At 41.2% G+C, this 26,571-nt stretch overlaps 4 protein-coding genes across 9 annotated transcripts; 1 reads left to right on the plus strand and 3 right to left on the minus strand.

Annotated features, from left to right (window-relative positions):
• Window positions 1–96: 96 nt before the first annotated feature.
• ssx2ipa (synovial sarcoma, X breakpoint 2 interacting protein a) lies at window positions 97–6,565 on the minus strand. Of its 4 annotated transcripts, none has more exons than XM_042704975.1 (10): window positions 6,479–6,565; window positions 4,726–4,865; window positions 4,339–4,499; window positions 3,737–3,943; window positions 3,366–3,476; window positions 3,061–3,196; window positions 2,825–2,900; window positions 2,433–2,613; window positions 853–1,000; window positions 97–451 (listed from the first exon to the last, which is right to left on the minus strand). In XM_042704975.1, exons 1-10 carry the CDS (start codon window positions 6,535–6,537, stop codon window positions 240–242), a joined length of 1,431 nt encoding a protein of 476 aa, XP_042560909.1. In that variant the 5' UTR covers window positions 6,538–6,565; the 3' UTR covers window positions 97–239. The 4 variants fall into 4 exon arrangements, with proteins under 4 accessions (XP_042560909.1, XP_042560910.1, XP_042560911.1 ...); XM_042704976.1 differs by lacking the exon at window positions 6,479–6,565 and adding an exon at window positions 6,244–6,440 and having other exon boundaries at window positions 100–451; XM_042704977.1 differs by lacking the exon at window positions 6,479–6,565 and adding an exon at window positions 5,645–6,135 and having other exon boundaries at window positions 100–451.
• A 441-nt stretch (window positions 6,566–7,006) lies between these two features.
• mcoln3a (mucolipin TRP cation channel 3a) lies at window positions 7,007–13,583 on the minus strand. Its single transcript, XM_042704981.1, has 12 exons — window positions 12,877–13,583; window positions 12,550–12,714; window positions 10,537–10,690; window positions 10,100–10,181; window positions 9,746–9,842; window positions 9,470–9,569; window positions 9,057–9,175; window positions 8,611–8,760; window positions 8,399–8,500; window positions 7,868–7,990; window positions 7,562–7,768; window positions 7,007–7,318 (listed from the first exon to the last, which is right to left on the minus strand). Exons 1-12 carry the CDS (start codon window positions 13,099–13,101, stop codon window positions 7,178–7,180), a joined length of 1,665 nt encoding a protein of 554 aa, XP_042560915.1. The 5' UTR covers window positions 13,102–13,583; the 3' UTR covers window positions 7,007–7,177.
• Window positions 13,584–13,696: 113 nt separating this feature from the next.
• bcl10 (BCL10 immune signaling adaptor) lies at window positions 13,697–16,606 on the minus strand. Of its 2 annotated transcripts, XM_042704980.1 has the most exons (4): window positions 16,363–16,606; window positions 16,158–16,259; window positions 15,323–15,611; window positions 13,697–15,214 (listed from the first exon to the last, which is right to left on the minus strand). In XM_042704980.1, the coding sequence occupies exons 2-4, from the start codon at window positions 16,206–16,208 to the stop codon at window positions 14,796–14,798; spliced, it is 759 nt and encodes a 252-aa protein (XP_042560914.1). In that variant the 5' UTR covers window positions 16,209–16,259; window positions 16,363–16,606; the 3' UTR covers window positions 13,697–14,795. The 2 variants fall into 2 exon arrangements, with proteins under 2 accessions (XP_042560914.1, XP_042560913.1); XM_042704979.1 differs by having other exon boundaries at window positions 16,158–16,606.
• A 3,990-nt stretch (window positions 16,607–20,596) lies between these two features.
• Window positions 20,597–23,060, plus strand: LOC122130301 (CCN family member 1-like). 2 transcript variants are annotated; one of them, XM_042704996.1, is made up of 5 exons: window positions 20,597–20,799; window positions 20,905–21,118; window positions 21,242–21,568; window positions 21,794–21,999; window positions 22,119–23,060. In XM_042704996.1, the coding sequence occupies exons 1-5, from the start codon at window positions 20,776–20,778 to the stop codon at window positions 22,422–22,424; spliced, it is 1,077 nt and encodes a 358-aa protein (XP_042560930.1). In that variant the 5' UTR covers window positions 20,597–20,775; the 3' UTR covers window positions 22,425–23,060. The 2 variants fall into 2 exon arrangements, with proteins under 2 accessions (XP_042560930.1, XP_042560929.1); XM_042704995.1 differs by having other exon boundaries at window positions 20,604–20,788.
• Window positions 23,061–26,571: the final 3,511 nt, after the last annotated feature.

Consider the following 26,571-nt stretch of genomic DNA (forward strand, 5'->3'; position numbering starts at 1 on the left):
CATGGATTTTCCATGACCGTAATATTAATGTATTAATATAAAACCATTCTAGGGAAAAATCATCCTTATATTTCCCTTAAATTGAACTACATGGTTTATCTGGGTACAATTACAGTTTAAATCCAAATCCAGTGAAATGCAGCTGAAGAAACTTCCCATTCTCACAGAATAGGGACCTTCTCCATTTCTATTAACGACTAATCTAAACAACTCTTTTGGGAAGGTCTCCCATGGTCTCCCTAAAAGGGCACTGTCCTGACTTGAGTGATACATGTGCTGGTGTGTGTGGAGTGGAGTGTTGGTGTGTATCTGACCTGCCAGAGCTGCTGCTGGGCCTGGATGAAGTCTCGGGACTGCTGCAGCTCCAGCCTCATGCGCTGCAGCTCCTCCTCGTGGACCCGCCTGGAGATGAGCTCCTCGCCCTCCCGCTCCTGACACGCCGCCAGGGACGCTGGAGACGCGGAACATGGAGATCAGAGTCAAAGAGGAGGAGAGAGGAACAACACACACACACACACACACCACATTTGTTTTTGTCTGTCCCAACTTTCCTCAACCATGGAAACAGGCTACCTATATTTAGGACTACACCTACATATACTTGTTTAATTAATTCATGGAAGTTCTAGCCTACAGGGAAAACTAAAACTAACATCAGGAACTAGGATGCCCCTGCCACCCAACCCCCCCGTGGCACAGAAGCACAACGTGGCACAGAAGACACATGATGTCAGTTCCAACAATGTAGATATATTTGCAGAAGTAAAAAAAAAAACAACAAAAGAAAGGGTAGATTTAACAGATGTACAGAGCAAATGAGTTTGCGGTGAGAGAGGTGGGCATGTGGGCTACCTTGGCAGTCCAAGCGCTCCATGTGGTTCTTCAGTCTCCTCCACTGCTGGCGGATGCTGTTGGTGAGCTGCTCGCGGGCCTGTTCGCACGACTGCTCCAGGCTCTCCCTGCTCGACTCACACGCGTCCTCCTCCGCGTCCGAGCACAGCTGAGGCCGAAAACGCAGCCAATCAGTCTCTCATAAGCTTGAGCCCATAAGCAATTGCAAACAAGGGTGCACCGTTTCCTCCAAAACTACGCTACAGTAACATTTTCATTTCCAGCTGTCTTTCTGTCCAATGACAAATGTTAGGTCCAGATTGGACCTAAACTGGGTTAGGTTGAAAGCAGCAGAATCTGAAACTTCTGTTCAGGACTTGAAATATTTAAGCAGCCATTTGAGACGCAGAACACAATACCAATACCCAAAGGGGTGACCGTGCTCGTGGGGATGAAGTTAATCCCCCTGTGATGGCCATTTCCTAAAGAACTGCGTAATCCCATTAAGGGCGGATTAATGTGCAGGCAGTAAACAGTTTACCTGTGATGATGCTCTTGCAAGTCATTTGATTTGAACTCAATACAACTTGGCTAACTTCATTTTCACTCTTTTCACATCATCTTAGGAGCGGGTCCTGTCTGCCCAACAACAGCTGATGGCACTGAAGCCAGGCCTGGCACTTAGTGGCGCTCTCTGCCTCGAGACAGACCAGAGCTTATGTAATATTCAGAGTGTGGCCCAAACCAAACCAAACCAAGCCAAGGCACACCGAGTGCTTGTTCAAGTTGATTTCACTCTCACCCTCTCTCCTCCCTTCTATCTATACCAAATGCATACACAATCTCAAATGCAAGAACACATACTGGCACAGACTAGGAACAGCATACGTCTGTTTCAGGTTGAGAGCATATCTTTCTTTTACATTGAAATTGACAAAAGCAATACAAAACTGGTTGGCAGATAGAGATTAATCTGCCAGTTTTGTCTTGTCATTCATTTGTCAATTGAAATGTGTTGAAATTGGCCTTCCATTCTCCAACCTCAGCCATGTAGACAGCTACTACCAGACTACTAAGCCTTAACTAAACTCAACATCCTGATGATAGTAACCCAATTACATTTTTTAAAAATCCATCACTCAAGCACTAAACTTGAAAAGCTAATGTCACAACAATGCTAACAGTAACTTGGTCATGCTTCCAAGGCTAATATTTCATATGATGATGATGAGCTTTTTGTTCTTCTACAGCTATTGGATAATTCTAACAGATAAAGCATGTTAACTAAATACATAAAGTGTACTTATCTTTAACATTAGAATCCTATACATAGCATTATCGGTTTTCCAGTGCATCCACTTTTTGTTTTGTTAACTGCAAATCGGTGTCATGGGTGTGCTACTGTATATCCGTTCAAATATAATCTGCCTCATGGGCTGTTTTTACACTTGTCAAATCTACCAGTAGTTCGTTAGATTCGAGTACTGATGGCATGTCATATTAATCATTACTTCCTAATATTTAATATTTTCCATTAGAAGTTTAATTCTGTGATAAAAAGGCTATGTAAAGAGGATTCACTGAGTCGCATGGACACTCACTGGCTCTAAGCTGTCATCTGGGACCTCTCCTTTGGCCACAGACTTCTTTGGACTCAAAATGGACACCATGTCCTTCTTCATCTGCTGAAGCACCTTCTTCAGCTCAGCATTCTCCACCATCAGAGACCTCTGCCGAGCCTCATAATCATTCAGCAGAGCCGTGTACATTTCCCCTTCATGTCTGGATCAGGAGAAGCGCGCACGCACACACACACACACACACACACACACCAGACAGTCACTCTGCATGAACCCCCACTGCAATCTCATTACTGTTAGAACCATCTGAAATGACACTTGAGACCTGAGCAGTGGTACTAGAGGCTAGGCAACCATCTGTTCCGCCTTCTGATTGTCAATTGTAAGGAGAGAACACAAGAAAGGCATGTTACCTAGCTTCTGCCTTGCCAGTCTTCCAAAGGCCTCTCTTCCCATCTGACCTTCCAATGGTATTTGACACCTCGATGGCTGGAGACAGAACATAGTGAGCAGGCAGAGAGCAGGCACGCATTTTGGCAAATGCACCAGCAGGGTCCCATCATATGATCAAATAATGCTCGTTTCAAAAGCAAAACAGAACTGAGAACTATTTTGGGTTGTCTGCATTATATGTATCCAATCAACCTACCTAGTTTCTTGTCTCTCTTGTCCACCAGTAACTGGTTGAGTCTTTCCTTTAGTTTGGTGCATTCTCTCTCCTTCCTCTTGGCATCGTGGTTGTATTGAGTGGCACGGCCTGAGATGATGCTCTGTAATTTCTGCACCTAAAAAAGATCATTACAACCGTTTAAGGTAGTTCAACACCGTTAGACGGAGTAGCTCATTCAAAGGACTATAAAGAGTTTGCTCAAATTTTATTGTACACAAATGAAAGATGTTAAAAAAAAACATGTTCACAAGACACAGCATGATAGCATCTTAATATGGCCTTACTTCCTCTTTTTCGGACTTGAGACAACTCTGCAAGGTCTTGATTTTGAGCTGCAGCTGTCTCTCGCCTTCATGCAATCCCGAGTTCTCTCTCCTAATGTGCTCTAACTGATCCTGCAACACAATACAACCCAAAGGTCAAAGGGTGCAAAGCTCAGAGCGTTTTACAGTTAGGACATGCAGACATGGACCATGGGCCTGGATGCTGCCAGTAAACAAACACTAGATAGACTAGATATATAGCACTTCTATGACTCAGCTTTTACAACTCGACTAAGTTACATCATTGTTACACATCATAACATCTCCACTTTTACCTCTGCAACGATTCTGTGAATTTGTGTGTGTGTGTGTGTATGCGTGTTCTGCGGTACCTTGAGTCTGGCGTGGCTGTGCTGCAGGTGCTCCAGGTCGCTGGTGTTCTTCAGCTGCTGGGTCTCCAACTCCTCCAGGGCCCTCTGGCTGCGCCGGTTCACCTGCAGCAGCTCGTACATGAGGTTGAGGGCCGGCACTGCCTTCATGCCCTCGCCCCCCGCACACAGCTCCACACTCAGGCCACACAAGCCCAGGGAGCCCACGTCCTACACACACACACACACACACACACACACACACACACACACACACACACACACACACACACACACACACACACACACACACACGAAAATCAGCATGGGACAGGAAACTACTCACAAACTTTTACAGCCAGGGATGTTTTATTTCACAGACAGATGCAGTTCTTGATAAAATTCATTGATTAAAAATAAAGACAACATTAAATTTCAAATGCAGTCATGAGGAGGACGAGTCTTTAAATTTGATCATTTGCAGCTTTTCATCGAACAAGTCAACTGTACATTCACCGACATGAAACCATTGGAGTACTGTCACAGAACTATTAGCATGCAACAGTGCCATATACCCTCTAAAAGATTACGTTTCTCTTTATATTCCCAGTTGGGGAGTGGCATACCTGATTGATGTAGGAGGTGCACTGACTGACATTCTGCTCCGTGCAGAAGGCACTTACAGTGTAGTTTTTAGGCAGCAGCAAGGAAGAGGGCAGGGTAGGGACTGAGTTCTGCCTCGAGGGAGACATTAGAAGGCGGGACACAGTGCAGATCTCTTTGGTTTCTATACAAAAGGAAGGAAAGGATAGAATTACAATCCAGTTAAACACCCTTTAAAAAATATCATGTTTCTTTTCTCTTTATGACATTTAAACAGTTACACATTCCAAAGCTTTGGTTAAAATGTGGTAAAAAAAATACTTTTAAATTAGGTTTTTAAAAAAAATGCAGGTTAAACACTTACAATACAATTGCTTTATACACCATGTCACAGAGAGACGTAGATTTACCGTATGATGGCTCTGGCATTGTCATCGTCCACCAATCTCCCATATCAGTCCAACACCGGGACGTGCAGGCTCCCTGGTCATCCGTCGCGCCAGCAGACAGACACGTCAAGAGGACAGGAGGCTCCCGCAGGCACTGGTGCCTGAAATAGAACAGCAGGGCACAATGGATTACCACCGGCGCCCATGACACTGGATTAGCAGCCAATTCAGCACCAGTATGGGATTACATGGCACACTGATGGATGCGGAGGTGGGGTTGACTGGTCAGGGCTAAATGAATACACATAACTAAATCACTCAGCCTAGTGTTCAAATTAGTGCGTGAGAAATATGAGGCAGACATTCGGTTCTTTTCTCCCCAGTTCCCCATGTGTTAGAGAGTCAAGCAAAAACGAAAATACAGCTGTGGGTTAGGCCCCTGAATAACCGATAAACTATTCCATAAACAAAGACCTCACGCTATGCGATCTCTTTAAGTGACAACAGAACAGGTCAGTCTGCATTCAACAATAGCAGTAGCTTCTCCTAGTTACCAGCTCGGACTGTGGAAAAATGCAAGCCTGTGGAATTCACTATGCGCACTGTTGAGCCAAAGGGGCTAAAGATGAATGTGTCAAGTAGAAAAGAACTTGGCTTTCTTGCGTCTTTATCCTATAATCCGTGGTGCATATGGCCCTATCTACACGCCCAGACATACTTATCTCTCCTGGGTGTCAGTCAACTGTGCCTGAGTTCTTTGCAAAATAATAAAATAACTCTTGTATAAATAAACATGAGCACTACTTGACACGTCTGTTAACTGAATGGCAAGAAAATAGCAGCTTGCATTATATCGGTTCAGAATACTGAATATTCGTTTAATAGCGACAGATTAAACATGAAAGGTTACTGCTTTCAACTGTTTCTGTTTTAACGTTACCTTTCACTGCCCAAACCTTCAGATGTTATCAACGCCAATGTATCTGCAACTCCTTAGTATCGCTAGCAAGATATGCTAGCATAACTCCCTATCTACTGTATATGTGATCCGAACCTAATGACAAATTCGCCATTTCTCTGAAGCTGATAAAACAACTACTCAAGTGCTACCATGCCAAACCTCTGTTTCACTCTGCTATAAGGTATTACTGTTTCACTCTGCTGTTAGCCACTAGCTAATCTAACCTAGTTTGCCAGCATAGCTATCCTATCCTATGCTGTTTAAGGACGGTTGTAGCTGGCTAGCTTGGAAGCTGATTTATAGCAAGGAGAAATCCACTACATTAGCATCCTACAGGCTAGCTTTCACTCATCTTTACATCAAACAGGCTAGCGTTACTGATAATTATTGTGACACCAAACAGTGGGCAATTTTTTTGCTACAAAGTTCAGATATTCAGCTGGACACAAGTTTTAACTAACGTCAACCCAACAACATTATGGGAGGCGATGGGTTGCTTGAAATAACTTAATGTTTGCTATCAACCAAGCTATGATAGTGATAACGATACAACGCTAGCTAAAATGCAAGATACTCACAATCAAGATGCTTCAAATAACTACGTGATTCCGCAGTAGTTGTTATTGTTGTTCTACCTTCGTTAAGTTCAAACTTTTCTGGGATCATTTGAATAATAATTGGCTTCGTCCATGCAATCATTAACACCAATTTGACCTTAACCGGTGTCGTGGCATGTTCAAAAGCACTTGTTGTGTACAAACGAGTTTGAGGTTTGAAGTAGACCTCTCTCTCACGTAAGAAGAAACTACTCACCTATTGGAGAGAACGTTGTTAAGCAACCAACGTACCATTCGTGCATTGGCTTTTACCATCACCTGGCACACCCTTGGCCAATCATTCATGTAACCTCAGATTTGCGTATGTGAGACTACGAGGTGCAAGTGACATACCTATGATACTCAAATATAAAACAAATCTGTTGGGTGGTGGCAACACAGGCACGTCCATTTAAGTTACACATTACCAGTTAAGGGGTACTGTGGATATAGGGAAAAGACTACTGCGGATATATGGAAAGCCATCATAAATTCTCAAGCGTTTGCAGCATTTAAGGCCCATAACACAATTTGTATTTGCCAAGTCAAATATACAGCAGAAATGTACTTTTATACAATAGTGTGAGGCAGGCAAACAGTCTGCTCTGTGTGTGTGTGTGTGTGTGTGTGTGTGTGTGTGTGTTTCATGATTTAACAATTATTTTGTATCAGCACAAAATTAAATGTATACATAAACATCCTCCTGTTGCCTATGTAAAGCCTTATTGAATAATACCTCATATTGTAGCACGTCAAGTTTTTATTTGGGCAAGGTCAAACCATACAGATTGCACTTAAAGTCTAAATGCTTTGTATAGGCTACAGCTGGTAAATCTAGTGCAGAATTTGTGACACAGGCATGTAGGTGTCTTCAGCTCAACCAGCCTCTGTAGTGGGAACCTCTCAGGCATCACTCTCAGCTGCAGCAGGCACAGGTAAGGAAGAGGCAGGAGTCGGTCTCAGGATCCATCTTGTACTTCCCAGAGGCAGGCAGGTCTTTGCACTCCGTAATAAAGGCCTGAAGTTCAGACACAGGGATACCCTCCTGCTGGTGTTGCTAAAAGTGAGCATGGTAAGCTTTAGTTTCCCTGTCGTTGTGCAGACAATAACCTTCACGCTTTTAACACACATTATGAAAACAATGGGATGTATCATGTAACTATATATTTTTCAATACTTTAAGCCTAACCCAATTTGTTCTCTCAGAGTTGTATGCTTTCTATGTCCAAATATAAATGTAATATACATAAACAATAAACGTAAAGATGTACTGCCAATACTTGACATTGGATCTTTTTACCTTGATAGTCTCATAAGTGTCTGTGATGAGAGCAATGAAGAGACTGAGAACCATGTACGTGAACAGGGAGATGAAAGTGTACACATAAAGTCTGCTGAAAAGCCAGACTAGGTAGCTTCTTTCCCGCAGTTTGGTAAAGGTAGAGTAGATTTCATCCCCATTGATGAGGGAAAACAAGCAGGCTGCCACCATGTTAAAAGTACGGAACTATGGGAGGTAAATATTGAGTTAGTGTATCAAACAGCTTGTCTGCATCAAGCATAACATCTTTGGAACCATGTAACTTTTTTTTTATATACTTCTTACATTTTCATGGTGTGGTCCCAGCACAATCCAGCCACAGAAGCAGTAGCCCAGGTATATCATGACAGCACACGTTGAAAATCGGATCACATTTGGGATGGCTGCCCTCAGGGTGAGGATCAGAATCTGATAGAACAACAGAGCTTTCATGAACTGTGCTTTCATGAGAGGAAAAGACTGGGTGGGTGTAACTGTGATATCTCATCTGGGATGTTCTTCCATGCAAATGTAAGTCAGTGCCTGAAACCAGCTTTGACCAGTTTCTCGAATGAGTGAAGGTATTGACCTGAATTTAAACTCAAAGTTAAAGTCCCTTTACAACAACACTGACAGAGTTTGTTTCTTGAGAATTCAGGGAAATGGCCCTATGAATATTGATGTGTACTGTATGCCTAAATATGAGCTAGCCTGTTACTAAAATAAATGTTTCTAGGTTAGCATATTTGTGTAGGTACCTTTCATTTACCTATGTGTGTAAGTATGTGTTTTAACAGGAGAATCAAAAACAATTGTAAGCATTTATAAAGATCTCACATTATATTTCTGGAAGAAGCCCAGGTATCGCAAAACACCAATCCACACAAACATTGTAGAAGTTCCCAGCAAAATGCTGCAGACATCGTAGTTGGTTAGTTCCTTAAACAGGGAGGAGATATTGAGTTTCTTAACAAATTACCATGAAACATACCATGAAACAGCTTATATGCAGTTTAATTTATGCATCTGAAGCTGATCATTAAGCTCACCTTGATCTGGATGCAAATCTTCATAATAGAACCAGCAATGGTTAGTGTGTCACTGATTATAATAAGAATATACCAGCCATTAACAAACTCCAGACGGTCCGACATGTGCACTGTCTTCCGATAGTGTGTTTGGAAAAACATAGTATATTCCTGTGACAGTGTTAAAATATCAATGTCAGAGATATTTGTGATGTTCTGTACTACTACCCTCTATGAGTTAGGGGTCACGGCATAAATAAGACAATCTTCAGGAAACATGTTTTGTTTTACATGCTATTCAAATCTAAGGGCCCAACAGACTGTGTGCTGATCAGTATTTCAGCCTGAAACATGCACTCAGGCTGCATGTAGACCAGTCTGTAGGGCCCTTAGGGAGATTCTAGCTGTAACCCCTAATATATAAGCATTCTAGCATGTAACAGCATAGCATCACAGCTTTCACTTACAGACTGTAGCTGAAGTCCACTGAGCACAGAGCGTGTACACAGAACAAGAGACACCAGACAAGCAAGAATGATGACAGAATCAAACATCAGAATCTGGATGAGATGATAGTCTGTATCTGCTGTAATGAAACAGTAACATGGGATTTAGTTTGTGTCATCATGGAAAATAACAAAAAATAAAACATTTTTAAAGGTGTTCAACCTTTCTGTAAACAATTTCTTTGTGCTTTTACCTTCTGTAAAACAACTACATGGCTTGACTTTGCAGTTTAATTGATTTGCATTGAATTGAACTAGACAGTGTTCACTTACAATATGTTCTGATTATTTACACTGGGTGTTAACAAAAGTGTCTCAGCTAAGCAGATGGTATGCCTAGTGAAAGGTGTGTGGAAGTGTAAGAATATTCTTACAGGACCCAGATACATTCCACTCTTTGCAGACATTGATCTGCACACGGTTTTCCAGTGATATCTTAATCATTCCACTATGGGCTGTGTTGTCAAACAAAATCTGGAGAGAAAAAAAGAGTTGGGACAAAGGATTGTATGGTGCCATAATATGTCAGAGTTTACGCACATTTCTCTTTCTGGAGGTTCCTTAGCTCATTTGTTTATGACACATTACAGATAGCAACCATTTCATTAAAAAGGCAGGAATGCTAATGCAGTTATGAAAACATGACCCACCATAGTCCTGAAGTCATAGCAGTCTGGTAATTCATTGTGACGCACTGATTGCAGATTTATAGCCTTAATATTCAGGTAGACTTTAACAGAGAGTAATCTAAAGACATAAATAACAACATAATTCCACACAAAATTTTCCACAAGAGTGCTTTGAAAGAAAATTTAAAAAAGGAAACCTCTCCATGTATTTGTGAAATTGACTTTGCAATATAAATTATTCATTAAAAAAACATAATTAATTTCTAGTTCTTACTTTGACACATGCAAATAATGACGTGGGAAAGCTGAACACTGAGGAAAATAATGATAAATGTATTGATGTAACATTTAAAATTGGGGAAAGTACATCCTGACCTCTGAAAATCCAGGGTAAAATTCATATCTTGTACTGAAGCATCATCTTTGAGAGGCCTCATAGGGTCAATGGGTAGACACTCTGGCAGAACAATAATAAACAAACTTTTACTAATCTGTAAGTACAAGTCAAACCCTTTAAAGTCAAGTACCAAATACCTTGGTCTCTCTTATAGAAGGCTCTTTATTGGGCCATTTCATTCTTTATCAACAATTCTCCAAAGGCAGAAAATGTCAATGTGTTTGTTGATTCTTAAACAGTTTGTACAGTAATAGTTTCCTCACTGCTGGCAGAGGTTGCACAGATATGGTTAACATGTGTTATCCACAAACATACAAACAATACTCTCTCTCTCACACACACACACACACACACACACACACACACACACACACACACACCAGTCAAAACAGATAACTGCAGTAGCTATCATCACCTGTCTCAATAAATGGGTCGATGTCAAATGTCTCATTGTCAGGGGAGATGCTCCCATGTCGGTAAAACTCCTGGCAGAGAGACAGTGGGGTGTAGACGCCATCATTCCTCTCATATGCATGATTTCCCACTGTGAGATTCGGCAGGTTTAAATACTAATGAAAAACAAATGAAATGTACTCAAAAGGAATATCCTAGCTCACACACTGGGTTACAGTGTTGGAAATGATAACCAAACAGAGTGGGCTTGGCAATCTAGTAATGTGTATAACTGTGACTGTTATATGTGCTTAGATTACCATTGAAATAGCCTAAGCATTAGCCAAGAAACCTTTCAGCTCTCTTTGGTGTATGGTGTCAGAAGTGGGACGGAGCACACAGGAGGTGTTAAAGTATGAGGGACTGGATTTTTACTGATACTGTACTTCCATCTCCTCACAACCATTCATCAACCTGGACTTTGTGATAGGGCTGGATTTTAGCCAATGATTGCTATATATTACCCTTGACAGTTGCTGATTCAAGCTTAGCAAGATTCCCTCTCTTGAGTGGGAGAGGGTGTGGTTTTAGTGACTAGAGTTTTCAGGTTCCATTCCATTCTGCTAACAGCATGGAGCTACCAAGGCTGCATGGGGCGAGGCAGCTTAGCATGCAGGCATTTCAGGTACAGGAACAATCTCTCGATTTTACAATCTTGTATAGAACAAAGTGCGGCAGAGGCCACCAGTCACCACTGGTCATCTGTACATAGCAAGTCACGTTAGGCTAAAGCTTAGGCTGAATATAGCGATATGTAGACCTATATAGTATACAACAGAAGTACACCCCTGTATAACATCACTTAAATGTCAAATGATTCTACATTGTATCTCAGAAACCGCATTAGTTCTAAGCTGACAAGTTTCCTCTTATGAAGAATACAAAAATAACTTTAGAAATACTATATTGAACATACAGACCTCAAAGTAGAAACTCCTGTGATCACTGACACACAAGTTAGGAAACCTGTGATCATTGAAACAAAATTGAGTACATCTGTGATGTACAATTAGCCTAATTGCATGAACATGGTTATAAAATAACCTGTGAAAGAATTACCAAGAAGAATTTGTTTAATCTGTTTGTGAACCTTCACAAAGATGGAAAGGGATTCAGAAAGATTGGTGACCAATTAAATATCAGTCGCTACTTGTACAATCTAGCTCTGAAAAACACAGGCAAGTGCTTCAGACTTGGCTTAGAGGTTATCAGTGGAAATTTGAGTGTCTGTGACGGCTCAGACAGTGCGAAGGACATTACATAACGTCAACCTCTATGGACGGAGCCCAAGAAAGAAAAACCTCTTCAGCACAAAACTACAAGATTAAGCTTGGCTAAATAACATGAAAAGAAGCCTAATGAATTTGGGAGCACATTCTTTGGTCACAGATAAGGCTAACGGTGAGCTCTCCAGGCAGTCAATGTAGGTTAGAAAAAGGTCCCTTGACAGCTGAAAGCCACCAGAGTTAGAAACAAGTTGAGGGTGGCTAGACACAGAGGCACTTAATTGAAAATGTTGATGGTTTGAAGAGAACCAAGCACATGTCCACTACACACCGAGGTAACAAGAAAATCTAGGCACATTCATTTTCATATCGGTTACAAAATGAGGTACTCAATCTTAAATTGCCATCCACCACTGTGCATACAAAACATTGTGCAACAACACCTTGTGGAGGCAAGGTTCAGAAGCTGTAGAAGTAGGGTAACCCGGTGCAAGCTGTTGTCCTTCCAAGAGTAGAAAAGTAATGGACAATTAAAGGACCTCTGTAGGCTATACACCCTGGCTCACATCACTGCTCATGAGATAAATGCTTTGAGCTGAAGTTGTGGAAAGAGGAGAGATACTGCCATGATTTCACCTAGTGGTGATTACTGCTTCCTGCAGGTATCAGGGAGAGGAAGTAGGTATTCTTACAGAAATGTAGATACTGATGTGTCCACATGTTCTAAAAAAGAATAATGGTGATATTACCCGATTTATGATGTAATTGATATGGTCATACACTTCTGTCCTTGTGTGAACAGCATAATTTTTGTCCTGATCTTCATATCCCTTCAGGAAAAGGTGCTTTAAGGACTTGATGTTTTCTTCTTTGAAGGTGACCATCATCTCATTACTCAGTCCAAAAGATACCAGCTTCAGGAAAGTACACAATAAGTAGGTGTTCAATTTCACACCACAGTGGTCATACATAAATGAAAAGATATATTGGCCAAGAAGTCAAGAAATTAAAATGTATTTAGTGCAGTTCTGTGTTTAGCTCAGCCATACAAACTCTAAAGAGTATATTTCTCTTACCTGAACTGTTATTATGACTATCTTCAGAAGTTGCAACATTAACTTCCATGGTTTACGGCTCCTCGCATGAAACTTCTCACATGGGTTCATGAAAAAATATTTAAGCTTCCTCCTGAAACGGTCAACCACCTTGCGGTCCACATCTACTGCATCAGCTGTCCTTTGGTGGTCCCGTTTAAGGCGAGCCTCAGGGTCACGTGTAATTAGTAGGTCTTGCTCTGCCATTGCTCGTGTTTCTTTACGGGCTGCTCAGTTCTTAGACGGAGAGAGAGCGACAATGCCACATGCTGTGTTTGGCTTGGTGGCTTACTCAGAATGAGAGTAAAGACGCATGCTGTGAGCGAAGTGGTAAAACAAGAAGAGAGTTTTATCTTGATAAGAAATTCAAGTACAGATGAAGAGTTCTGACATTTTTTCCATTCTTCAGTGTTATCTTACAAGTTATTCAGCATTCTCTGCATTGAGCGAACAGTCATACTCACCCCTAAACCCATCACAGAATAAAAGCCAAGAGAGATCTTGCATGACATAAACAACTCGACCTTTCCCAACCAACGCAGAGAAGAGCATTTCCTCTCATTCAGCTGTCAGGGTACTGCGTCTCATTGGACTGGGACACTAAAGCAACAAATACGAATGATGACCGATTTAAGACTTGAACAAACCTGCAACATATTCAATGGATATATCGCATAAATATACCCCCACACTGCAGATGGAACAATGATGCCATGTTTGCCATTTAGTAATACAATACAATGCTAGCTTGATCCTCTTGAAACCCTCTAAGCTTTAAACAAAAACTGGTTGTGACAAGACATTGTGAACAGAAAACATGCAGCTCTTTTATTCTGTCTCCCCTTGAAGTATATTTCAGTTCACAAATTGACTACAGCCAACAATAAACATGTTATGGCAACACAGGTAAAATAATTGAGTCATTTCTAACACAGATTGTGTTCAGTCACATACATAGACAAACACTTACTTTATCCAAGGACTGCAGTGATGATCTCACAGTGAATTTGTTTTAGCTTTGTTTTATTTTTATTGTGTAGTGGTTCCAGTATTTAATTCCATTTGTTTTTACTTTAGCCACCAACTAAACAGCACTGGGAGCCTTGAATGGTGCTACACATATTATTCTGACTATGCTTCAGTTAGTTACTCTCAGATTGAGTCCTCCTAACCTCCATTTCCTTAAAAATCTGTCTGTCTGTCAATATTTGATCTGTTGTTTCATAATGACTGCAGTGTTTTGTGGTTATACTAATACATTAGTGGTATGATATGCATGCTTTTCTTGACCATCAGTGAGTTAATCAGTGCTAAAAATGATGGCTGTCTAGTGGTTATGTCAACAAGTTCCAGTGCATGACTCCGTCAAAAAAAAACATATTTATGAAGGGTGATGTCAGACATTAGGACACTGAAAAGTCTTACTCCAGTCCACCATCATGGTCATGTGCTGAAGTGGTCTGTCGTTTAGAATGTTCCCTAAAGTTGAGGCAGCTATATAATGAACTAGCTAGCCGCAGATCCACATAATGGACAAGTTTCAACTGGCCTGGGATTTCCTGATCACCTCACAAGGTCTACAAACTTCCCCACTGCGCAAAGCTGTGTGTTGAAGGATCTGTCCTCCACCACGCATGAACTATTTTAACACAATACACATGAGGTGCAAGAAAACATCAACATATGTACAGCAGAAAACTGGTGATTAAGTAAGACAACACAATTACATCAGGTATGAATGAAGAGTAAAGGATTGTAACTATACAGTGACTGAAAAGAAATAGGCTCTGACACATAAAAATAATAGAAAAGTTCAGCAGCCTAACAAGTGGGCATATGCTAGAGTTTTGCTCCGATGGTCCAGATGGTGGTCATTGGCACAGGACTCGTTAACAGTTCTTTCACGAGCGGGGTGAAATGGACCGGGATCGCAGTGGTTGGATATTAGCATCCCCACCACTGGCAGTACTCCCACAAGCCCCGGAATCTGTGTCCTGTATCTCATTCAGGACCTCCTCCGGTAGAGGGGGAGCCCCTGGGTCTCCCGGCTTAGGTAAAGATGAGGAGACACTGTAGGACGACCCAGTCACACTGACACTGCTGCCCACAACCCCGACAATGTTGTCTCGTCTCCCACTAGACCCACAGAGCAGGTTTAACGAACCAGTGGCCACCGAGTTAGATGGGCTCCCCTCGCCCTCTGGGTGGAAAAGCAGCGTAGAGGCATAGCACTTGTCAAAGTTAGAATCATAGGAAAATGTCCGAGAGAGGTCGTTGGTGGCACCAGACTTTGAGTGGGTATAGCTTGAGCTTGCTTCTGCTGTGGATACAAAAGTAGAACCTTCCTTAAACTCTATCACACACTTCAGAGATATAATACAAGTTAGCTACAGTGGTAGTCTGATATAAACAAACGAAAAAATCTTACCCTTCATGGCAGCTATCCTCTCGTTCTTGACCTTCTGCACCTCGTCGGTTATTCTGGTGATGAGGAAGTTAATGGTGCGCTCCCGACGGATGGATTCAATTAAGGTATCCAAGCCCCGAGGGTTTTCGGCCAGGTAGTCCAGCAGCTTGCCAGCGCGCTTGCGGTCTGTGTTTCTGGAGCTTATCTCCTCCGTGTCGTCCCGAGTAAGGATCTTCCTTGAGCGTAGGTAGTCAAAGTGACGACTGGCGATGATCTTCTCGACCAGGTACGGGCGTAGCCTTTCAAGTGCCTGACAAATAAACCAAAATGTGTCCCGGGGTAAGGTAGGCTAAGCGAGGTAAAGCTTAATTTAACACCATTCTACTGTTGTGGAACTGGACGAATAGAAGTTAGGGAAATATTTGCTCAAACACGTCCACTGATAATATAGGTCTAAAAGGCTACTCATAAATGGACGAATAGGTTCCATATTTTAATTGAATCTTTATGAGCATTAACAAAAACCCATCCTTATCTGTGAGTTGTGCAAAACATATTGGCCCCTGTCATTGCCACAAACTGAAAATGATTCTTTGACGACCTTTTCGGTGATTTTCAAAGTTTATTGCGTGCCTATTCCATTCATGCACGACTTAGGTGGCTTTAGCCCATGCTGTTTTCTAAAGAAGGACTTTATTGCTTCTATCAAAAGATAGTAGGCCTACGGTGTCCGTGTCTTTAACTTTCATATAGCCTTCCGCTCTTTTAAAAGCATTTTTGTCCACGAGGCAAATTCGTTTCAAGGAAATCCAGCTAAATGTCACACATTACGAGTATCAACATTGTAGATACTCACTTCCTTCTTTATTTCAGCCATGTCATCTTCCGTCAGGTGGGGGAAATCCATTCTACTCGTTTTGAGTGGTTTCCCAATCCTCTTTTGTGAGGCTCTCTGTCTCTAAAACAAAAGCACAGGTATATAAAAGAGAATATGTTGAAGTGATAACGAAACGTCCGCAAATACTCCTACATTGTAAGACTTTTGTGTGCCGTACATGTACCTTGCCTATACTCAGAACATCGGAAGGAGAGGGGGGAAACTACGAGTTGGACTTCCTCATTCTCTGTTTGACGCAATTTTTAGCCTAAATCTAACAGGGTGGGTCAAACCCTGTGGTTTCAAATTACTACCCGACAATTTTACTTTTACTCTTATTTTATTGACAATATCTACGAAAAGAAGACTTAACATTATAGGCTGTACAACTAATGTAAACATGATATGCCTAGGTTAGAGAACAAAACAGGGGAGTATACTTTTGTGAATATTTGTCAGAATGAAGTTTAGTGATAGCGTTGTTGAGAAGACACTATGCACAATGATTACATAGGCTAGCTACAGTATCACAGCTATTATTAGGCCAACACATCATCATCATCAGTATTGGCATCATAAGAGGATGGCTCTATCTTTAACCTATAACACAAGTGGCCTCGGGGTGGGGCTGTAGGCTACGGCAATGTGCTGTCTAAACCCTCTTACATCACACCTGCTCAACTAATGGTTTACCCAGAGGTTAACTAATTATTGTCGACATAAATGACAAGCTAAGTGTGTAATATCAGACTACATTAGCTGAAATGTAGATGGACGATTTTCATCTAATTTGATTCAGACAACAACGTAAGAGAAGTTGTTGACTTCCTCTTGCCTTGGCTGCAGAGAAATACACAGGAAGTTCTCATTTAGCTCACAGATCTGCTAATGGACCGTATTCAGCAACAAGTTATGGAGCTCAGGGTACATCAGTTTTGGTAGCCTAAGATCTGTATTACTGGATTTTTTTGATTATCAGCATAGAGCATGTCATAGTTTTTTTTTTATTAATCTGAAAGGCAAGGCAAGTTTATTTATAAAGTATAATTCATCATACACATTGGTAATTCAAAGTGCTTTACAAATGACCAGATAAAGGAACCGAAAAATAAGAGATGAAAAGTGGTAAAGTACATTAATACAGTTAAAAGAACATAGGAAAAGATATAAAGAAGAATGTATGACAAATAAATGAATGCACTATCCTTTAATTCTATGCATGTATTTCATATATATATGAGTCATTCTATATTTACATAGTATTCCAACCTTTCTTCCAGCCCAAATTAACTGTTAATAGCTATATGTTTAACATCTTCTGTACCAGCACCACTTAGTGGTGCAAGGCCTTTGTGTCAAGGAAATCAGGGGTTGTGTGTGTGCCAGGTCACTCCATATAATTGTTGATGCAATGTGATTGGCTGAATCGCTTAAACTGGACCAGAATCTTCTAATCTGAAAGACAGGGCAGATCAAAATGGTCATTGAAGTCATATCGTTTATGGACTGACATTAGTAGCAACACAATAGTTTAAACCATAAATCAGCTGTTGGGTATAAACAGAAATTGATAAACTGATCAAAACTAAACAAGTTACCCTAAAATGATGAAGATCAATCACAAGTATCACTTTTCCATACCAAACCAGCCAACAACCCCTTCCACCATCAATGTAAAACTCAAGAGGCTCTGACACAGGAGGTTTTTGCTTTTTTTTTTTACTGTGACTTTGCGGGCAGCACTGTGTACACTGCCGAGTCAGCAGGAGTGCGATCACAGACGAACACAATGTTCCTTTTCTGAGCACTCAGAGGAGTGTGGGACACAAATATGGGAAAGCGGTTCACTGGAGTGATGTAAGGAGAGCTGCATTAGCAATCATCTCTTTGAACTCCTCTGGAAACACCACAGGCATTTCTGTGTCTGACCCATCAGAAATGTGAACGATTCATCAGTATTTCAGACAGAAACGGATCTAGTCTGCACTGATGTACTGTACAAACACAGCTGGTTTTTTTTTCATGCTGAAGCATTGGTCTTAATAATAGGCAAAGACAGTGTAAGGCCAAGTTCTCCAGAAAATATGACATGTGTTGTCATGACACAGTAGAAAAAAATGAAGATTATTATGGGTATATAAAAACTATGGACCAGGGTAAATGTTTGTGTCAATGTTTTAGTGAGCGAGCGAGCAAGAGAGAGATGGGTGGATGTTTCTCTCTCTTTTCCACAGTTTAATCCTAGGATGTAACTATGAAAATACATGTTATGCAATTGCCCTGTAGAGCTTAATCCCCATAGTGTGGCCATGATGGCATGCTTATGTAATATGGATGCCATGCAGTTCAACATCATTGATAAGGAATCTCATGTGTGTTTTGCACTGCTCTTGGAGTTGAAATTCTAACACATTCAGAGTTTCCCCCCCGTGCTAAGACAATATTGTTTTCAGGAGCTTCTACGTTCACTCAAAGGGACAAGAGAAAGTCACACACATGGCAATTTAGTTGACACCTTCTGGCACAGAGTTTTAGTAATCCAATCCAAACTTGACACCTTTCACAGGGATTTCAGATAGCAACATGTTAATTAGTTCATGGAACAATTACATCAATGTAATGTTTGCTTGACTAGTTGTCAAGCCAACACCGACAACTGCATGCAATATGATATGCACTGAGCAATCAGAAGGGACAGCACTGTAGAGTGCATTCATTTTAACACACCAAGAATATTGGCTAGAGTACTTTAGTATTTGCTCCAATTCTGTATTTAGTGTGTTAGTGGCAGATAATGTGAGATTATTAATGCGAAACACCCTTTGCCTTGTTCAAAAAGGGAAAGTCAATCAATGAAACATGCATTTCTCATCAAAGATGTGTTTTAAAGTCATATATTTCAGAATGTAGACATTTAAAAATATTACTCCCCAGACACATACTGTAAATACAAATGTGCATGGTAATGTCTGTTCCAGGAAACCAGTGAGGTTCTTTGGTTCTGATTGTCTTTGCAAACACAACTCTCTCGTGCCTTCCACTGTGGGAAATAAAACCATGATTGAACATGCTCGAGCACATTTCCTGTAAAAGTCACGCCGCCCAAATATCCTTCTGGTTGACGGATGGAAAGCAGTCTCCTTGTAATTTATGCTGCACTTTTCTTGATGTGTCTCAGGGAAGGTATTTTTCACGGTTCATCCTCCGTAGATCCTGGATGGAATGTTCTGCTGGGTTTTCCTCCAGCACATTCCGCCCCAGCCTGGGACTTCTGTTTGTCTTGTCTTGTTCCAAGCCCAGTCCATTATCCCAGCTGGACTTAAGATCCCCAAGGATCTCAAAGAGATCAGCATTCCAGCAGCACAGCCTTCTTCCCTCCGCTTGTCACATTTTTTTGCATGAAGACATTTGCATTACAAATGTAAACTCAAAGATTCCCTCAATGAGGGGGAGGTGTTTTAAGACAGGCCTCAGTCCAATTTTATCAGAACTTTAAACAGAAAGATAGCCATACAGAAAAGCACCTCATACCCACTGTGAAGTATGGTGGCAGATCTTTGATGTTGTGGGGCTGTTTTTCTTCCAAAGGCCCTTGACATCTTGTTAGGATACATGGTATCATGGACTCCATCAAATACCAGCAGATATTAAATGAAAACCTAACAGCCCCCTCTAGGAAGCTTAAAATGGGCCGTGGTTGGACCTTCCAGCAGGACAATGATCCGAAGCACACCTCAAAATCAACACAAAAATTGTTCACCGACCGCAGAATAAAGGTTTTGCCATGGCCATCACAGTCCCCCGACCTAAACCCCATAGAAAATCTGTGGGAAGAGCGGAAGCCGAGTATACAAGCGTTGACCTAAGAATCTGAAGGATCTGGAGAGATACTGTATGTAGGAATGGTCTCAGATCCCGTGCCATGTGTTCACCAACCTCATCACGCATTATAGGAGAAGACTCAGAGCTGTTATCTTGGCAAAGGGAGGCTGCTCAAAACATTAAATTAAGGGGTGCCAATAATTGTAGCACACCGGTTTTGGAGAATAATATTTATTTAATGTCAAAAAAAAAAAATTCTTTCAATAATTTTACTTCAATGAAAAGGTAAGATTTTTGTGAATATTTTGAGTAAAAAGACCAAGAGGATAAACAGCAAAGACATATTTTTTCATAGCCTGTTTTGGTCACATTCACTAAGGGTGCCAATAATTGTGGAGGGCACTGTAGCATTTGATCTAATATTGAGAACCTGGTATATGTACTTCATCAGCAACATGAGGGACATGAGCAACCCTTTTCCAACATTGTCCATCCATGAGAAATACATTTTCGCTCTACGTCCTCTGCGAAGTCAGGGGGGCGTCTTTCCTGAATGGGAAAGCGCGTCTGAAACATTCCAGGCATACTTTCAGGAACACCTCACAACCAAGCCAGTTCATACGTAAGCCCGCTTAGCATTATAAAAGGGAGGGAGACACGACTGCGACCATACAACCGGCAGCACAGGAACTCAGTGCAAGTGTGTTTATAATTGAGATAGCAGAGGAAAGCAAATAGACATGCTGGTGCTTTCTTTAACCGTTATTATCTTTGGATGCCTTACAAGGGTAAGGAAAATGTAATTTTCTTTAAGTTTCCTTTTCCTACTTAAAAAATGAAGTAAACGATACACTGCTCATTTGTCCACATCTTGACATATAGTTTCTGATCTGTGTTTGTACAGGTTTTCTCCACATGCCCTTCGGTGTGCGAATGTCCCCGGGAGACACCAAGATGTGAGCTGGGAGTCAGCTTGGTGACGGACAGATGCGGTTGTTGCAAGGTCTGCGCGAGACAGCTGAATGAAGACTGCAGCAACACGGAGCCGTGTGACCACATCAAAGGACTTCAGTGTAATTTCGGGGCTAGCTGGGGTGCAACTAAAGGCATATGTCGAGGTATGAATACATTCACATATTCAAACTGGATGAACTTTTTTTTAAAGTGCGTTGTGACTTGTGTGCGTTGTGCTGCTGAACGATTTATTTAAACGGCATCGTCTTTGAATTTCCTCTCAACAGCCAAACTCGAAGGAAGACCTTGTGAGTTCAACAACAAAATGTATCAGAATGGAGAGACTTTTCAGCCAAGTTGCAAGCATCAGTGCACTTGCATAGACGGTGCCGTGGGGTGCGTTCAATTGTGTCTTCAGGAGCTTTCAATACCTGCCCTCGGGTGTCTCAACCCCACATTGGTCAAGGTGCCTGGCCAGTGCTGTGACAAGTGGGTCTGCGAGGATACAGACAACCTGAAAGTGAAGAAAGGCCAAACCAAAGCTGGCCAACCTGACGAAAACCTCACACAGAAGAATAAGATGTTTTCAAGGTTCAAAGGAAAGCCTCAAGCAGGTCAGTGCTTCTCCACTCTCACACTCATGCTCATCTTTACTAATTGTAACAAAGTTGCCAGGTACAATCAATCAGTTATGGCTAAATTACCTATTTCTGAATGAACCCTTGTGATCAACAATGTTTTAAAGCAGAATTGTTGTCCTAAGTATACCTCAAATAGGGGACCATCAGTTGCCATTAAGCATTATGAAATTCATTGAGTGTCTTTCCCTACCTTCTCAGCTTTCAGAGGCCCGCCTGTGACCCGCATATTGTCTTCTGGTCAGAAGTGTGTCACTGATTCTACCAGCTGGTCTCCATGCTCAAAGACCTGTGGCGTTGGGGTCTCCACCAGAGTCACCAACAACAATCCACAGTGCAAGCTGGTGAAGGAGTCACGCATTTGCCAAGTGCGGCCATGTTCTCCATTCCCTCAGTCTGGTTTAAAGGTAAGCATAGTGCATAACTTGAATTTAGTCTATCTAGGCATGGCATGATTGTTAGGGTGTCTTGTGTTAAAACATTCTTTTGAGATACAATAATAGCTGTTATGTTATCATTTTTTCAGAGAGGGAAGAAGTGCAGTCGCACCGAAAAACCTAAGCAGCCAGTGAAGCTGACGTACGCAGGTTGCAGCAGCATGAAAAAATACTGGCCAAAATATTGTGGTTCATGCCTGGATGGACGGTGCTGCCACCCAGAGCAAACTAGAACCCTGCCCGTGCAGTTCCATTGTGATAATGGGGAAACCTTCATCAAGGACGTGATGATGATCCAGTCTTGCAAGTGCAGCTCAGACTGTCCCCTCAGAGTTGAGGGCCCCCTCCCAATGCACAGGCTGGAGAATGACATGCACAGGTTTACGAATGAGTGACAAACAGTTAGGTACATGATAAATTGAACCTCCTGTTAGACAAGATTGCATGAGCTGTCTGGAGGAAATCTTGATAACATATGCAAAGAAGTGTGGTATTTTTTTTAATATTACTTCATAATATTGGAGTGTCAGTATTAGCTTCATGTTGGAGCATAACTATTATCTTTTATGAATTCATATTTTTTGTATTGACTTGTGTGTGTGTGTCTTGTTTATCAGAAACAATACATGATCTTGTGACTGTAGGGTTTGTGCTCGGTTAGGCAGCCTGTCCGTTTTAGACCACATGCTGCTTCCTTTGGTATATATAAAGTAACTAGAGCAGGCATTAGTGGCAGCTGCCTTTGTGTTTATGAATGCATTTTGTTATTTTTTCATATTTATTTATTAATAAGAAAAGCATATTTTTATACTATACTTATATTTTATTTTATTTATGTTGCTTCTGCGGTGTGAATAAAAGTTTATTTATAAAAAAAATGTGTTTGTACAGTTTGTCTTTTATCAATTGAAATGTGAAGCTAAAGTGATGCGGAAAGCTCTACAAACTGTATGAAAAAGTCAAAAATCTGAGAATAATAATGAATATAACATGATGACAATCAACTTTGTAAAAAAAAAGAAAGAAAAACATTCAGAGGATTTTTTGACGGGGCGTATTTCAAAAACAGGAAATGGTTTGTTAGCTCATGATGTGGAGAGCAGCAAAAGTAAGAAAAGGAGCACTGATATGACACTGATAGGAATCCTGCCATGATAACGTTCAGATCGCAGGGAAAATGTGTACAAATACACTTTTAATATTCCATAAGCAGACTTCTCAAAAGTTGTAACCTCTCTGGACAAAAAGTGAATTGTTAATTTATATCCAATAATGCGTTATACACCTAATGAATTCATTGTCAGTCATTTGCAACACATTGGAGATAGATATTATTGGAAAATAACACTACATTAGGCTACACTTCCATATATAACTTATATCAACACATGAATTAGCTAATGTATTAACTAACTCTTGTATTACCTATTAACTAATGTTTATTCAGCATATTAACTACAGCAGTAGAGGACCATCACACTAGAATGTGATTTTCCTGCTCCACCACTGCGCTATGACTGAACTCATCAATTCTGTGTGTTTGAACCGTGTATGCTTACACTAAACTAATCAAGGGCATTGTGGTTATTATTATGATTACACTAAGAAGGTGAGCATAAAGGAATGGAAACATGCACTGTAGAGGGTCTGTGTTTGTGTGTGTGGCAGATATTCTAACTCTAGACAGCATTCAGACATTTTTGGTAATAGTAATGTGGTATTTCAATGTGCCAATGCAGATAAGCAGATGTATACTTCCACATTTGCACTTCTTTTGAACTGTGCACAACTACCCTGAACAAAAGCAGAACCTCTTACATCCTCAGAGCTGGAAATCAACACTCTTCCGCTAATGTGACTCTAACTTGCATGAACCATTTACCATTTACCTTTGAAGTCCATATTATGCAGAAAAGCAGCCAGATCGCCACAATTATGTCTAGTGAGGTAACATTTTTTAAAGAAGACTGGAGGATTCTGATCTCAACCTCAGTATGATGTCAGAGCAACAGGTAGCAAAGATCATTGCGGATTGAAGAAAATGTGACACATACCATGTAAATGAGAATTACATTCAAATTTGCTGAATTAAATAATACATTAACCTTTACATTCATATGATGACTTTCTGACAATCAGTGGCAGTTGTTGATAAGAAGTATAGGCCTTTGCAATGGAATGAGCAGCTGAACATAATGAGGAACAGATACCATCCATCCATCTATCCATACATACATCCATCCATACATACATTATAGAGTGTCCAGAAAGCCTGTTTGTGGATGCCATGGGTAGCTGAATGAGAGAACGGTGCAGAATAAGAGCAGAGATACAGTCAGACTCAGGTACCTGTAGAAAGTTGAATACATGTAATTGGCCAGAGGTACAAACAGCAGACAGACTTGACATTTGTGCAATTCTCACCTCAATGCTGTGATGATTACGTGAGATGCATCTTTCCGCTTTGCATGAATCAGCAGAGACCACAGCTGAACACATGTTAAATTACAGAGTGATTGTGCAGTCCAGCCAGTCAAAGTCTGACACCACAGCTGCCAGTTTCACCAGTACTGCAATCTGTTATTAGATTGACCTATTATCCATGGTCACACACACACACACACACACACACACACACACACACACACACACACACACACACACACACACACACACACACACACACACACACACACACACACACACACACTCTCTTTCTCTCTCTCAGACACACACACACACACACACACACACACACACACACACACACACACACACACACACACACACACACAGTATATGGACAGACACCTCCTAGATAGTCAATTATGTTGGATAGTTGGTGATGCAGTTTTGCCCATTATGTAATATTCCCTGCAGCAGAATTCCAGGTTTTTATAATGGAGACTCTCTCTAGGATGGCTCACTCTAAGATGGCCCAGAGCATTAAACTACTGCATTATACAGAGCGATGTGGTTTCTGGCATCAGAGGAATCTGGTTGGGTCATCCTCATCAAAGTAAACTATCTCCATCCACACACTCAACTACCTTTTCTGGAATGAAGAGGGAAGCTCAGCTGTCATTATGTGACAGGATCCACATTACAATAGCATTCACAATGTCATCCATCCAAGATAATGAGGCATTCATGAACACATGTAAAGGGAAGGGGGGGGGGGGGGGGGGGGCTAAACCACAGGAGAACTATTGCAAATTGTAGTGCAGTGTATTGCCAAATAGTAAGCCATGTTTAGAAGTGTTATCATCCTGAAATATAAACCTGCTCTGTTGTTATTTTTAGGCTACTGTATACGGACATTTAGGTCACCCAGCTGTTTACTGTGACAAGTACAGATTCCAGAGCCATTTTCCAACATCTAATTTTAGCAAATATTACACTGGACCTAAAATGAAAGGTGGAGTAAATATATCCCGAGTATTACATTTGCCAATGCGTAGGGATAGTCCAGGCAGAACTAAAACAATCATTCAGTGGCTCAAAAACAATTAACTACATTCATGGGCCAAAGATACAAAACTGGATATGTATTCAACTGCTCAAACATCAACAAGAAGGCCTCATGTTCGAAGTTTGTTTGTTAGACTAACACTTTATATAGTAAATCATCAGAAAAAGACAAGTCTGAGTAACACAAATGAATAAAACAGACGTGGGTTCAGTAGCACATTCTGTACAGCATGCTTTTCCGGAAAGCAAAAGGAATCCAATGGACTCTCTCACGACTCCATGGATGACGTCATGGAGTAATTAAGTCAATCATTTTAGCCGTCTTCCACAGTACGGCATGAAGCACAGTCATAAACCGCACAAACGGAAAGAATTTCCCCTCAGCACTGGGGGCGTGTGTGCCAAACTGTCTATGGACGGAAACGGTTTACACAAGCAACAACTGGACAGGGGGGAAAAATGAGGATTTGACGCACGTGGCATCACAATGCGTCCATCTCGTCTGAACGTGCACAAAGGCTCTTTGTTTCAGAACCTTCAGCCAGATGCAGCCTGCAATGGGAGGCTCTCCAAGTTCCCGACTCATTCCAAATTTATATAAATAAAACTCGGCCTCTTACACTTAATCTGATGGCCTAGTCTGCACTAAAAAGTCAGTGCATGTTATGAAATAGTCAGTTAAAACTTGTGGGGCGATTCAATGGGCAGTCAACAGTTAAATGAAACTATTGTGTTGGTTCACGTGAATGTTGTCACAAAAACATTATGCAATGACATTAAAGATGTACATAATGTTAAGTCCCGTCCTGTTTCCTAGTTTTGTTTTCCTTATTTTAATCATTTATTCTTCAGTTCTGTGGTGTGTTTGTTTACTCATCTCTCCTCTCGTTTCAGACACTTCACGCCCTGCCCTTATGCCCCGCCTTTGTTGATTGTCTGTCCCGCCTTGATTGTTTGCACCTGTCCCTCATCACCTAGTGTATTTAGTCTGTGTGTTCCTGTGTCTCTTTGCCAGTTCGTTGTTTCCTCCGTGTTTCTAGCCTCCCAGCGATTTCTCCTTATGTATTGATT

This window comes from Clupea harengus, unplaced genomic scaffold, assembly GCF_900700415.2.
Source record: "Clupea harengus unplaced genomic scaffold, Ch_v2.0.2, whole genome shotgun sequence".
NCBI classification, from domain to species: Eukaryota; Metazoa; Chordata; class Actinopteri; order Clupeiformes; family Clupeidae; genus Clupea; species Clupea harengus.